Here is a 14,330-nt window from a genome sequence, read left to right on the forward strand (position 1 = left end):
GGATAGGTATGAGAATTTTCAGATATCTTTATGAAATTTAAATCCTTGTCTTTATTTTAATATGTGGTTAAATTTTTCATTTTCCATCATTCCCATGCCTCCTTGGAGAAAATTACATACAGGCTCATGTCTAAATGGTGGTGTAGTGGCAGGCACCTGGTAAATGTTGCCACCAGAGATGATGGCCCTGCAGCAGTGAAACCAATACATTCAAGGAAATACTTTTCATCACTGACAGGGACCAAAAGGGGACTCAGTTGTTGGACCCAGAGGACCTCCAGGGTTACCTGGCCTACCTGGCTTACCAGGTTATGGAAAAATTGGACCTCCTGGCCCACCTGGACCACCTGGACCACCAGGACCCCCTGCAATATATGGCTCAGGTGAGCTTTTCAGTGTATATGGGAGTGTAGAGCCATGTGCCCACAACCCACACGACCAATTCTTTCACAAGTGGCACCCTCTCTGCAAACCTGAATCAGGTTGTTCTGTGCTCTCCTCCTGCCCTCCACCAATTTCTCCTGGGGGTGGTCTGGAACTGAGAGCACAAAAGGGACAATTTCTCTGCAGACAGTTTTCACTCATTAGTGCCATGGGAGTGCTATTGTGTGAAGTATCTTTCTGTGGCTGCAGCTGTAAGGAAATCTGCATAGTAGAGACAGATTACCTTGACAGCTTTGCAAAATCCATCAAATTGAGCAGCTGGCTAAATTTGGGACAAAATAGTCTTCTTGAGGGGAATGGAACTAAATCCATCACAAGGGTTTTTTCCCAGGGCTCAGTATTGACCTATCCAGTATCAAATATCTGGGCTAGGGGATCAAATGCACATTTTAGTGATTTTGCTTCCAAGTCAGGCAGGAAGGTTGATCTGCTGAAATGTTCTGCTGAGGGGTCTGGTCAGGCTGGGTCAATGGGCCAAGGCCAGTTGTATGAGGGTCAGCGAGGCCAAGTGCCAGGTCCTGCCCTGGGGACACAACAATCCCAGGCAGCTCCATAGGCTGGGGACAGAGTGACTGGAAAGCTGCCCAGCAGAAAAGGACCTGGGGGTGCTGGTTGGTAGCTGTTGAGCCAGCAGTGCCCAGGTGGCCAAGAAGACCAATGGCATTCTGGCCTGGATCAGGAATGGTGTGGCCAGCAGGAGCAGGGCAGTGATTGTCCCTCTGTAGCCAGCACTGGTGAGGTCACACCTTGAGTGCTGTGTCCAATTTTGAGCCCCCCACTACAAGAACGACACTGAGGGGCTGGAGCACATCCAGAGAGGGCAACAGAGCTGGGGAAGGGTCTGGAGAACAAGTGCTGTGAGGAGCAGCTGAGGGAGCTGGGGGTGCTTAGCCTGGAGAAAAGGAGGCTCGGGGGAGAACTCATCACTCCCTACAACTGCCTGGAAGGAGGGTGCAGTCAGGAGGGGCAGTCTCTTCTCCCAGGTTACCAGCAACAGGAGAAGAGGAAATTACCCCAGGTTGTACCAGTGGAGGTTTAAATTGGATATTAGGAATTTTTCTTTTGCCTGGAGGATTGCCACTGGAACAGGCTGCCCAGGGAAGTGGTTGAGTAACCATCTCTGGAAGTGTAACCATGGCACTTAGGGACATGTTTTAGTAGTAGACCTTGCAGTTCTGGGTGTCACCAGTGGAGATGATGATCTTAAGGGTCTTTTCCAACCCAAGTGCTTCTCTGATTTTCTGATGAAAAGGAAGTACCCACAGTAGAGTTTAGGTCTAGAATGAGACTGCTTGAGAACTGCTTCTAAAAACTAGTTGCTATGAAAATGCTGAATAGAAATGAAACTTCAGGTTGCTTACTCTACCTTCAATGGTTTTCAACTTACTGGGTTAGAAAAGGAGCAAAATGTGACACAAATAGTCACATCGAAAGAGGAATTTTGCAAACAAGGTGACATCAAAGGGAGTATGTGGTTAGAAATTGAGCGTCACAGTTCAAGACATTTGTGCTTTTGAGTCCTTTTGGGTCACAGGTTTCCTAAAGACAAGCCTCATACTGTTTATGTCCAGCCTTGGGTTCTAGTGGATAGGCTCCTGGACTCCTCTGGCATTACTTGACAGGTATGCCTGAGAAAATGACTGATTCCTCCCTCTAGGATCTATGACCAGCTTGGGAATCCAGCCAGGTAAAACCAGAGCAGAACATTCCTTAATCTCAGCTGAAGATGGTGTACTAGTAGAAAAGGAGACTTCAACTGAATAGAGATGCTGTGACAGGGCAGCATCTGTTCTTCCTAAAGTTTTGACAGGTCTACTAAATACAGGTCTCCATGAGAACTAACAATTAGTCTGTTTTTCCCACAAGACCTGTGCTTTCAGTATGCTAGTTGGGTAAGAAGATATATCTCTCTGCAATTTGTTCTCTCCAACCTGGTCAGCCTTGTTTATACAGCAGGTGAGACTTCCAATCTGTCATCCAGTCAATAATATTAATTTAGTGTCTATCAGAAGTATTCATCCTCTGAATAATATTTGAGAAAGAAAAAATCCTTAACGTATTCAACATTGGAGCATAGGCTAGATGTGAATCAGCACCCGATCATCATGATACATAGACAGATCCACAGCGTCCATGAAGCACATAAAGGTCTTCAGGCCTTTTCCTGTGTAATTTAAATTAAGCACTTCTGGATATTAGCTAAGTGACCCAGTCAGACAAAACAAATTATTATTAGTATTCCGTCCCTATACTTTCATTTATGCTCTCTGCCATTAGTCTTCATCATCCTCCTACACATTTTCCTCTGTGCTTTGTAAAAGGGTTCTTTAGGCAGCGCACATTTTACTAAATGTTCAGAACAGATGTTTATTTATTCCCTATCTTCGAGGTTCAGTTATCTCTTTTAAAGCTATTACTATGTATAATTACAGAGTTCACATACTGTAGTGTGGAGTTCACATATTGTGATGAGGGGAAAGAGGAATAGCTTATCTGCAGGTAAATAGCTCTAAACACTTCCGAGAGCTGACCTCCTTCCCCTGCCATTGACATGAAGGACCTGCTCTGGAGTACCCTTGTAAATGCCTCAGTGCACAGATTCTTCTCGTAAAAGGTGATTTCAAGGCTCCTCTGTGTTTCACAAAACCAAACAAGCCTTGAGTAGAAGCTCCTTCCTAGAAACATCTATGAAGTTCCATTATCATGCCAGGCATTTGCACAAAATGCTTTTAGTCTTCCATAGCTTTGAATCTTTCCTTCCTTAAAAGAAAGAAGTTTTGACTCCAGGAAACAGCTCAAGGTGAAGAAATTCACTTTTGGAGCAGGTACCAGATGGTATGGACTGCAGTCTTGGAAGTCCAAGTTCATATCCCAGAAGAATTCTTTTTTGCTTTGTAATACAAGATGAGCTTACACATGTGAATTTTTCATCTAAAGAAAAGTATTTTTTGTTTGCCTTTAGAGCAAAAGATGTAATGACTCCCTTGAAGCTTATATGGGCAGGAGCAAAAAGTTCTTCCTCTTCCATGTGCACTAACTAAAAGAAGAGCATTCTGATCAGTTTAAATGGGTTTTGTTCTTCATTTGCAGTTTCTACAACAGATTGCAATCTGTTGGCCTTAACCTCCCAACAAACAGAGAAAAGACTGTTTCATCACTGTTTCTAAAAAAATCCTTAGGATGTATTTTCTGTGGTTGACTTGAGGTATTCAGGACACGACTATGGCTATTTAAAACTTCCACTGCTCCTGGACACTGTCACTTTTCTTTGTGTCACTCACATTTTCACTCAAAAAAGATGACCTTCAGAATGTATTGTGTGCTTATTTTATTTTAGCAGCTGCAATGCCTGGGCCACCAGGTCCTCCTGGAGAGCCAGGGTCACCTGCCACCAGGAATCTGGTAAGAGAGCAAAATAAGTTTACTAAAGCAAATTTTTTCAAAACTTTTGGTGGTCACTGATAGCACTGAAAGAAGAGTGAAAGTTCCATCCTGTGTTTTTATTTAGTAGAATGTTTTATAAACCACATAATTTTAAAATGCAGACTGGATTTCCTTAGCAAATCTAAAAATTATTGTGCCAGAGAATGCATATAAATTTGTTTCCTTTTCTTATATTATGAAATTAATCAAATTTGGATCCAAGATATCCACGAAGAAAGAAAAAAACAGCTAAGGTACATGTCTCAGTAATTTCTAAATTAAGAATTCATAGTTTCTGCAAAAAAAACCCAAACAAACAAACAAACAAGCAAAAACAAAACAAACAAACAAAAAAGCCTGAGAAAAACACCCCCTAAAGCCCTATTCAAGCTATCAGAGGGCATTCATTGCAGTTCTCAGGGGAGAAACAAATGTTCAAAGACTGGTGCCCCAAGACAGAAGACTCCAGTTGCAGGGTGGGAGCTACTGTCTCAGACAGAAGATCTGAGCTTAGGTGAAAACAAAGATTTTTTTAAAAATGTATACAAATCTACAGTAGGGTCTGCATTATTTATAAAGCACTCATATGCTTTCTGATAATGAAGAAATGAGAAAAAGAAATGTGGAAGGAATTGCACTTTCCTGAAATTTTTCCCAATTTTAAACTATTGCAGTTCTCTTCTGCCATTTTGATCCAGGATGCTAAATTGTAGGAGCACAATAATCTTCACTCTGTACAACATTTGTACAAAATTACTGTAATTCTACAACAATCCACAGAATGATGATGCTGGTATGCCAAAGTAGCAAGATACTCATATTACTTTATGGATTAAATTACATAAAACTGACTTTATGAGCATTTCCTGCAGAAGAAACCTTGACATTAATGTGTCCAAATTAGACTATTTAACTTGCAAAATGTTTTGTGTGTCTGATGAAGTATGTTTCATTTTCCTATTTGACAGGTTACGACATTCCAAAACATTGAGGGTATGTTGGAAAAAGTTCATTATGTAGCAGAAGGTACACTAATCTATCTGAGGGAAACCAGTGAGGTTTTTATCCGTGTTCAGAAAGGATGGAGAAAATTGCAGGTACTATTGCACTGCACCCTAACCTTTTCCAACTCCCTTCCTCACAATGAAGGTGTGGGAGATATTTTTACAGAGGGAGAAATGTGTGGGTGCAAAGACTCCTCTTTTTTTTTTTAATTCAGAAGCTCGTGGTGATATTTTTCTGTTCTACTCTCCTTTTTGGTTCTTTCAGCTTGGTGAGCTAATTCCCATCCCTGCTGACAGCCTTCCTCCTCCAGCCATATCAAGCCATGTAAGTACAAAATACTGGACTGTGAAAAACTGAATCTAGGTGTGTGATACACTTGGCAGAAGTTGTATGCAGATCTCTGCACAGCATGATTTTCCACCAAGATTTGTCAGTTCAAAATAAGCATCCTACCACTACATAAGCTTGCAGATTGATTTCCTTGGACAGTCATCTGTTTCCAGTATCTTCTGAGATTCCAAACACTTACAAAAAGCATAATAAAGTAAGCTGGCCAAAAAAAAAAAAAAAAAAAAAAAAAAAAAAAAAAAAAAAAAAAAAAGAAAGAAAACAAACACCACCAACAAAAGAAAAGCCAAAAGCCAAACAAAATGCCCACAAACCCATGGAATTCTGTTTCATATTCCTGGAATCAGTCATATCAAGCCCTGATCCCCTTCAAGGAACATCAGAAAAGGGTTTCTGAAAAGCAGATTTTCTTTGAAAGGTTATAGTCCTGTATTCAGTGTACCATAATCATCACCTGAATGTAGCTTACCCCACAGTGTGCAGAAGGTGCACTCTAAAGCCTCAATTGTTAGTTTGGACCTGACCCCATTCTGCAAGCTATTGTACCAACCTCCATGTGAACATGCTGTCTGTCCCAAAAAACTGTGGGAGGATAAAAACCAAGAAATGACAAAGGGAATAGAGAAGGGCCTTTTGATGACAGGTTAATTGGTCTGCTGAGAAAACGAAAGGGCAAGAGAGTGCTAGGAAGGAGCAGTGAGAAGGAAAGTGGCCAGAAACAAATAAAAAAGATTGCTGTAGGTCAGGGAGAAGTTCACCTAGCACACTGGGAAAATGTCTAGACCACAAGTTATAAGAAATTTTCTGCAGCCTCCAGTTGACACCACTTGAGTTTCCCATCTGCTACAGCCAGTGGCTTGTTACTCATACTTGCCATAATTAGAGGAGAAACTCCACTGTTCCTGAAACAATTAACACACTTGAGAAGTGTTTTCACATATTACATTTTCTGTTTTCACATCCTCCTTACCCTTTCAGTTTTGATTTTCCTCAACTGTTCTTCTGTTCCTACCAAGAGCAGACTGCTTTCATGCATGTCTGCAGGTGTGATTGAATTTTTATTTAAAAAATCACTAAGCATCTAAAATTCTGATATTTAATTTTTTTTTTGTTTATGTTCAAATAACAGGGATTTCAGTCTATTCCAGCACTGAGACCAATACCAAATATGAACCATGGAAAACCAGCAGTAAGTATGAGATCTGTATTGAAGCTGCAGATCTATGCTTTGTGGTGTGACAGTTTGCATCTTGAGAGACAGTTGTGATATTTGCTCTTCAAACTCAGAGATTTCACTTCAAAATTTACTTAATTTTAACTTGTTCAGACATCTCAGTCACAATTTGAAATTGTTCCCTCCAGATCTATTTTCATCATCCCAGGCCCTTTCCCATCTCAAAGATATAAAAAACCTGACTCTAAGTTAGGAATACCTCTTCACTTAGTGATTGTACCTGCAATACAGAGTAACTTCTAAACTAACAATAGTGTAACAATTAAATAATTCAATTATTCATTACAATATTTTCAGTCTTCATGGTACTGCTTGGTTTAGATAGACACTTTAGAACTTAAGCCTTATTTAAAAGGCTTTAAAATATTTAGACAAAGAAAGCAAGGTAATTGACATATCTAAAAAATTAAACCAGAAAGAAAATAAAGCAAGAATGTGGATTAGTTTTTGCATATGTGCTGCTTGACTTAAGCACGCTACTTCTTGTATTTTTAAATGGTACTTGGTCACTAACTACTTCTTTGCATGTTTGTAGGATTTGGGATTTTGTTCATGTGAAAACTCAAAAATTCCCAATTGAAAATATTAGCTGCTTTTAAGAGATTTTTATTTTTAGGAGTATCTAATCTTCTGTGGTTTCCTTTCTATGGTTTCCTTTCTTCTAACCTATGGTTTCCTTAACTTTGAGAGATACATTGCTATTTCTTCTAAGTGTCTCATGGTTCTGGGAAATGTGATGTTATGGCGACAAATAACTTTCATACCTGTTATGAAGGGTATGTGTTCTGTGCTGGCAGGAGGAGGGGGCACTGTTTTGTACATATATCTTCCCTGTGTCATAAACTTTTTTTTTTAATGGTGCCTCTTCTTTTTTCTTCCAGTTGCATCTGGCAGCTTTGAACTACCCATTGTCTGGTGACATGCGAGCAGACTTTCAGTGTTTTCGGCAGGCTCAGCTTGCCGGTTTGACATCTACCTATAGAGCCTTCCTCTCATCACACTTGCAAGATCTGGCCACAGTTGTCAGAAAAACAGACCGACACCATTTGCCAATAGTCAATCTTCAGGTAAAAATGGGTACTTAGTGCTTTGTTTTTTAGGATAGGCAGTAGGCTCTCCAAAAATCTTGGAAAAATAGCAAAAGCACTAAGTTTCAGTCCAAACTGCATTTTATAAAGAAGAAGCTTTGCTTCATATTTCACAGCCAGATTCAAGAAAAAAAAAAAAAGTAGTGATGAAGTAGAAAACTACGGAGTTATTATGTTCTACCTTTTAGTGTGATCACAGGATGAAATGCCTATTTTTCTCATTTCTAAGAAAAATGCAAATTCTGTGCTTAGGAAGGATGTTGGATATACCCCAATGAAACGGAGAGGAGAGTCTAGAGCATGAGTCATTTTGTGGTCTCACATAAACAGACACACTCTAAAACTGAGGAAAACAAACCATGTCTTTGTAGCATTGGCTGGGTCCCAGGACAAGCGGCCAAAGAAACCTACAGGAATAACACATGATGCTTGGAACATGTTGAACGGATGCTGCTCTGAAGTGCATGCAAACACAGAGCCTTGAGAGAAATTTGTGAAGACAATATTGTTTCAACTTTGACTGGAAAGACTCAAAAACAGTTTGAGAGGAAGCCAAATGCAAAGGGTTTGGCCCAAATGGTTCCAACACTTTTCACAAAACTGTGACGTTAACAGAAGTTCCAGTACATGTCTGCATTTTCTCTACAGCTACAATGGTTATAAGCAATTTTTCAAACAATGCCTTAGGAGGAAAAGGACAGGGGATGACCAAGTTGAATTTTTGGATTAAAAACAGAACAGAGAAATAACTTTATGGCAAAGGCATGGATCTGACAGCTACTTGCATAGTGATGACAGATGAGACAAGTTTGCTTGAGAGTACTATACAGAAACTGATGTGAAAAATAAAATCACGAATGTCCTTAAATGCAGACAAAATTATCAATTTACAGATAAGTCTGTGAAGGGATTTGGGATCTGACTTGGTATTTGATGTAGATTTGGGACTTGTTTTGTTTGTAAAAGTGGCTTTGAAATTTTAACAGGGAGAAACCCTTTTCAGTAACTGGGAATCTATATTTGATGGAAATGGTGGACAATTCAACATTCATGTTCCAATATACTCCTTTGATGGGAGGAATGTCATGACTGATTCCTCTTGGTGAGTTGACATTACCATTTATGTTTTATATGTTACATTGCAGGGATTTTTTTTCTACTTTTACCAGCTAGTAATAGAAATAGTAGCAGTAACTTGGACCTCTAGACGTGTGATAAAAATTTCTCACTTTCTTTATGCCATTTTTTTTTTGCCGTTTCTGATAGTGTAGAAATGGGATATCAGGTTGTATTCTCCTTTCTTTCTCTCCTTTCTGTGTTCATCTTTACCCAACCACACATTACTTCAAGCACAAGGAATGCAGACCGCCGCACATAGAGGTGTGCTGTTCAATAAAGCAAGAGACTTTTCCAGTAAATAACTTCTTAATGTTACCTTTCAGGCCTCAAAAAATAATATGGCATGGTTCAACTGCAAATGGGATCCGACTGGTTAGCAACTACTGTGAAGCCTGGCACACAGCTGATATGGGAGCTATGGGACAAGCATCACCTCTGAACACAGGGAGACTTCTTGACCAGAAAGTATATAGCTGTAATAATCTGTTTATTGTTCTCTGTATTGAAAACAGTTTTGTATCTGATCCCCAAAGAAAATAATTCACCTGCTGCACATAGGAATATTCCATTTGACGACAGAAAAAGCTGACACTAAAATTTCATTGGTAATGTTGTATATACTTTAATTTTTGTAATTGCACATTTCAGGAAAAAAATAGCCAAGGAAAACATACCTCAATACAAACCACATTCCAGTTAGGTGGAACATCCAGTGTACACATGACTGGCTTAAAGCCCTTCCTTCCACTGGAACCCCATGTGGTTCGAAGCTTGCCAGCAGTTAACTCACGTTCTTCTGCCTGAGCTGGAGGTCACCTGAGGGCACGAGCCAAGTGTGGTCTGTGAGGAAGATCCAGTAGCCTGCCTCATAACCAGTATGGCTCAGCAAGACTGCTGCTGCTTCACAGATGAGAAGCTGCACGCTCTGTGCTCTTCTTTTTGCTTCCGTAGATTTTGGATACCCAAGGCACCATTCATATATACTCATATACACAGAGAATACTGGGAGGCTCTTGGGCCTCACAGAGCTCACATTTGCAAAACAGAGCTCTAAGAACAAAGGTGCTCACCTCCTCTGAGTTTTGGTGGAAGCCGAGTACCTGACTCCTGTAAGCTTGCATGGATCTCTGCCTGGTGCTTACAAAGAAATATAGCAGCTCCCACGTCTTATTTCACCTTTTCTCTTTGCAGATTCTAGGCATAGGACTTTATGCAGGAGGAGTGAATTTCACATTGACAAAATCTGGTCTTTATTTTGGTGCTATTGTTACCAGGAAACCTGAAAGCGATGTTAATAGAAAACATCCTGTTTAGCTGGTAGAACTGAACAAAGCAAATACAGACAAATGAACCATCTGACCTTTATTTATTTCATTGCATATGAGAGGAAGTAATTTCCTTTTGTGTCAGACTGACGAATGAAATATGTCTGTCATGGTTTCTTTAAAATAGGTTCTACACATTGTTATCCCACTAAGTTATATGTAAAGTGATTTTCCTTTTTGTGAATTTACCCTTCTGACATTCACATAATTAAAGAACTGTTTATATAAAATAACTGCAACTATTATAAGAATGATCAGGAAATGGTAATATTTTTCACTAACAGTATGACCATAGTATCTGAAGTCTTTTGCTGATATATTTTTCTACTGCATACTTTAAAAAATATATTTACTTATGTTTTATCAGGCAGTGACTATGGAGGTAAAAATCCACATTACTATATTTTTAAAATTTAAACAAGAATCTATGTTGGAAATACATGTTCATTTGCTGACAAATAGAGTATTAAATAACTAGACAGCATTTGTCGACAGACAAAAGCAAATTACACTTACAGTACTAAAATGATGTAATTATACAGCTAAATATTTTGAAATACAGCTTTATTTTTCCAATTGATTATAAAAGCTTATTTCCCAGAGTCAGTTGAATGGCATCTTCATTTTTTTCTAGAATATCAAAAAATGTAAATTACTCCATTATTACAACATGGCAATAAGGCAAAAGCCATTTGTATTAAGTTTAAAATGTATGAATAACAATTCACTGCACTCATTTATGGTCGACTTTCCTAAAATACTGAGCCACTCTTGTGCTAAATTCCTCCAGTCCACAGAGACGGAAGAGTTATTTATGTACAGCAGGGTTTCGCTTGAGTCACAGGAGGATCAAGGGGGGGAAATAAAGTGCTTCTACCTGCTTCAAGCAGGAACCATCTGCTTTTAGTCCTTTACAGGCCAGTGGGGTCTGCTTTAAGCCACTCATCTGCATCAGCCCCCGCTCTTCCTCTCCTGAGCTCAAGCTGTACACGGGGAGCTGGCTGTCCCTTTGCTTGGAATTGCAGTGACAAGAGGTGGTGGGGTCATGGGATCACACAGAAGAGCTCTGTGAAGGGGGACGATAGAAGACGAACAAAAACATGCAGGTTTTAGGAGATACTGAACTAGAGTTTAAGTTGGGTCCAGCAAAATGCATCCAGAGATATTTGTGCCAGTCGTTTCACAGAACTAACCCATCTCTGTTTCCTGAACAGAGCTTAGCAGGGAACTGAAATGGTTATGCACCATCAGTAAGTTGCTAAAAAACTCTCCCTGTTTGCTTCCCACTTCTAACAATAATCTGCAGGCTAAAGAAATTTATTGCACACCCTCTCACTGAATACAGAGAGTGAACTGTGTACTACCCAGGCTGCTTGTGGTGCTGAGTTCACTGGCTTGCTCACATGCCAAGGGAGATGCCTTTACAAGAGAATGGCATGAGAGACTGTTAGAAAGATGATGTTTCCCTTGGGGAAAACAACAACTACAGCACACACTTTTTTTCAAAGCCAGTGATGTTCTTTAGATTCCCTAGTATAATTGAAAAGAAAAAAAATATTCATCAAGGATATGGCAAAGAAAAAAATTAGCCTGGTGCTTGCTTAAGAGTAAATTAGCTTTCTATATCAAAGGAGAGTACTTTTTTCAGCACAGTTCCAACACGGAGGTCAGATGCACTTGAGGAACAATGTTTGCTAATTCAGCTAAGAAACTGTATAAGGCAAAGTAATCACCAAGACAGCCCTAGAGCAAGGCTGAAAACAGTAATTGCACAAGAAATCAATGTAGTAGTCTGAACTCTAGTGAGTTGTGAATACCCCAGTATCTTGATCTGGCCCACTGGTTTTGTTAGCAAAAGGCAATCGGCAGGTCTTTCACCCTCCTCAGTTTAGGGACCTTTTCTCTGGGCAATCACAAACCATGTCGTGTTACCATCTATCAATAGCTTGCTGCTCTGCCCAGCAGAACTGCAGTGACAGGAGCAGTTTCTCCTCCCACTGCTGCTATAATCAAGACAAACCTGTGAGTTTCTGCAGTGCAGAGTATCCATCTCAAAGGACTGACAATTATCAAAACTCATTTTGATGTAACCAAAATGAGTTTTGTTAAATGTCAGCTGTGCAGTGAAAGTTAAGAAAGACCAACTCGTCCTGCCTGGAAGATTCCACAGTTCCTCTTGTTTGGCACTGAGATTTAGGTATTACTTCTGCATTAATACTTGCAAGTCTTGTTTTCATTCCAGTACTGTCTTGGAGAAGAGAACCTGTATTCTAGATTTTTAAAAAAGTAGATGCTAGAATTGCAACTTCATTTTGGTGTTCAAGAACTGGGATTAATGCCATGCATGCATCTTAAAAAACATCTGATTGGTGTTTGGCTTTTATTTGCTGTTTTGATACATAGTTTGAGCCTGCACTCTAACAGTTCCTTCCTTCTGTCTCTCCTTAATGCTCCAACAGTAGCTGCCCAGAGACAGAAATATTTCTAGATTAACATCTCCTTAACTACTTTGATACTTTAACCTGAACCTGGCCTCCCCTTTTTAACCAGTCAGAGGTCTGCTATTTGCTGCACCTTAAAAGGCCTACTCTGCATCTTCATGCAATTTCCACTGTTATTCCTATCATATTCCCTTTGACTGTATCCATATTTTTTAAAAAGCCCACTGTAACTACTCCTGTTCTACTCCTAATGTTCCTAATTAATGGCTCTATGTACACACATAGAGGTGAGTACCTGGAAGTGCACCCAGAGTGGATGTCTCATCTCCAGCAGTAGTAGACTTTGCATGTGGGAGAGGGAACACAAAGTCAGAACATCTCTTCATCTTGTGTGGGCAAAAGAGGGTAGTGGAATTATAGATAGCACAGGCTGTGAGTATTTCTGCATTGTGCCAGTTTTCCTGGGGTAGGGTTCATTTTATTCGCAGTAGCTGGTACGGGGCTGTGTTTTGGCTGCGTGCTGACAACGGTGTTGTTAACACAGAGATGTTTTCATTCTTGCTGATCAGGGTTTACACAGAGCCAAGGCCTTTTCTGCCTCTCACCAGTGAGGCAGCTAGGGATGCACAAGAAGTTGAGACTGGACACAGCTGGGACAGCCCACCACAGGGATATCCCATATCAGATGGCATCATGCTCAGCATATAAAATGGGGGGAAGAAGCAAGAAGGGGGAATAATTCCAGCAATGGCATTTGTCATCCCAAATTACCATTCCACCATTCCATGATTCCATTTCAGCCCTGCTCTCCTCTGTATTGCTTAGCAATGCCTGAAAATGGGAGAGGCAGTGAAATAATTCCTTATTTTGCTTTGTTTGTGTGTGTGGTTTTTGTTTCACCTATCAAACCCAAACCACAAGTTTTTCTCATCTTTACTCTTCCAGCTCTCTCCCCTGCCTGATGCCCTGAGGGAAGTAAGCAAGCAGCTGTGTGGGGCTGAGTTGCCAGTCAGGGTTAAGCCACAACATACATATGAAATCAATTCAGCATCACACCCTGGTGTTGATCAGAGGTAACTTACAACCTTCCATCAGCCTGTCTCAGGGATACTAGTGATGCTTCAGCAGAAAAGGGGGTGACAGCCCTGTTGGACCTTATAAGAAGTACCTAAAATCACATTCAAATTCAAGCCAGGACAATGATGTCATTGCAGAAAAGAGATGTTTTGTATGGTGCACTTTGAGTATGTTCACATGAATAGCAGTATAATAACTGTGTTTTCCACAGATCAGTACCAATACCACCTCACAAGTGTTTTGTTTGACCTTCCTTGGTTCCAGATATACTAATTGAGGTCCTAGCCGTGATGATGGTTTGCTATTGGAAAAACATTGCTCCCTACTGAGTTAGATGGATTGATTTTAGCATCCAAAAAATGATTTGCCAGTGTTTAGCTTTGCTCTACAGTAATATATTTTCACATTGCAGGCCTCAAGGTTTCTATTGAGTCTAGTCTCATCCGCAAGGCTACCACTGTACTAGAAAATTATCACAGTCAAGGCAGAGTTATTAGCAGAAATATCACATCTGACTGACAGCTGAAGTGTTCCCTGACACAGTTCGGGTCAGTGCCATTTTTAACCTTTCCAGCCACTTCTCTAGGGGGTGATTTGCAGGGACAGCATGTGCCAAGAACTACTCTTGTGGACAGTTTGAAAGAGCTGCCCTATTTTGGAACAGAAAGATTTAATTGTACTCACAGGTGCTTAAGCATTGTGCAGGTCTCAGGGAGTCCTTATCCCACTGAAAGCCTGTAGAGGGACTGAAGGACACGCATGTCTGATGCCCACAAAACACACATCAATGGTTCTTCACATATTTTTGCCAAACTTAATAATACAC

At 40.2% G+C, this 14,330-nt stretch overlaps 1 protein-coding gene across 1 annotated transcript in view; it reads left to right on the forward strand.

Annotated features, from left to right (window-relative positions):
- The window catches only part of COL15A1 (collagen type XV alpha 1 chain), a 113,835-nt gene extending 104,634 nt beyond the window's left edge, over nucleotides 1-9,201 (forward strand). Inside the window, exons 36-43 of the mRNA XM_062498385.1 lie at nucleotides 239-383; nucleotides 3,782-3,846; nucleotides 4,836-4,964; nucleotides 5,137-5,196; nucleotides 6,350-6,409; nucleotides 7,336-7,521; nucleotides 8,529-8,644; nucleotides 8,985-9,201. Of these exons, the coding sequence (XP_062354369.1) occupies nucleotides 239-383; nucleotides 3,782-3,846; nucleotides 4,836-4,964; nucleotides 5,137-5,196; nucleotides 6,350-6,409; nucleotides 7,336-7,521; nucleotides 8,529-8,644; nucleotides 8,985-9,201 (978 nt within the window). The remainder of the gene's footprint in view (nucleotides 1-238; nucleotides 384-3,781; nucleotides 3,847-4,835; nucleotides 4,965-5,136; nucleotides 5,197-6,349; nucleotides 6,410-7,335; nucleotides 7,522-8,528; nucleotides 8,645-8,984) is intronic.
- Nucleotides 9,202-14,330: the final 5,129 nt, after the last annotated feature.

The sequence above is a fragment of the Cinclus cinclus genome, chromosome 1 (assembly GCF_963662255.1).
Source record: "Cinclus cinclus chromosome 1, bCinCin1.1, whole genome shotgun sequence".
In the NCBI taxonomy this organism is placed as follows: domain Eukaryota; kingdom Metazoa; phylum Chordata; class Aves; order Passeriformes; family Cinclidae; genus Cinclus; species Cinclus cinclus.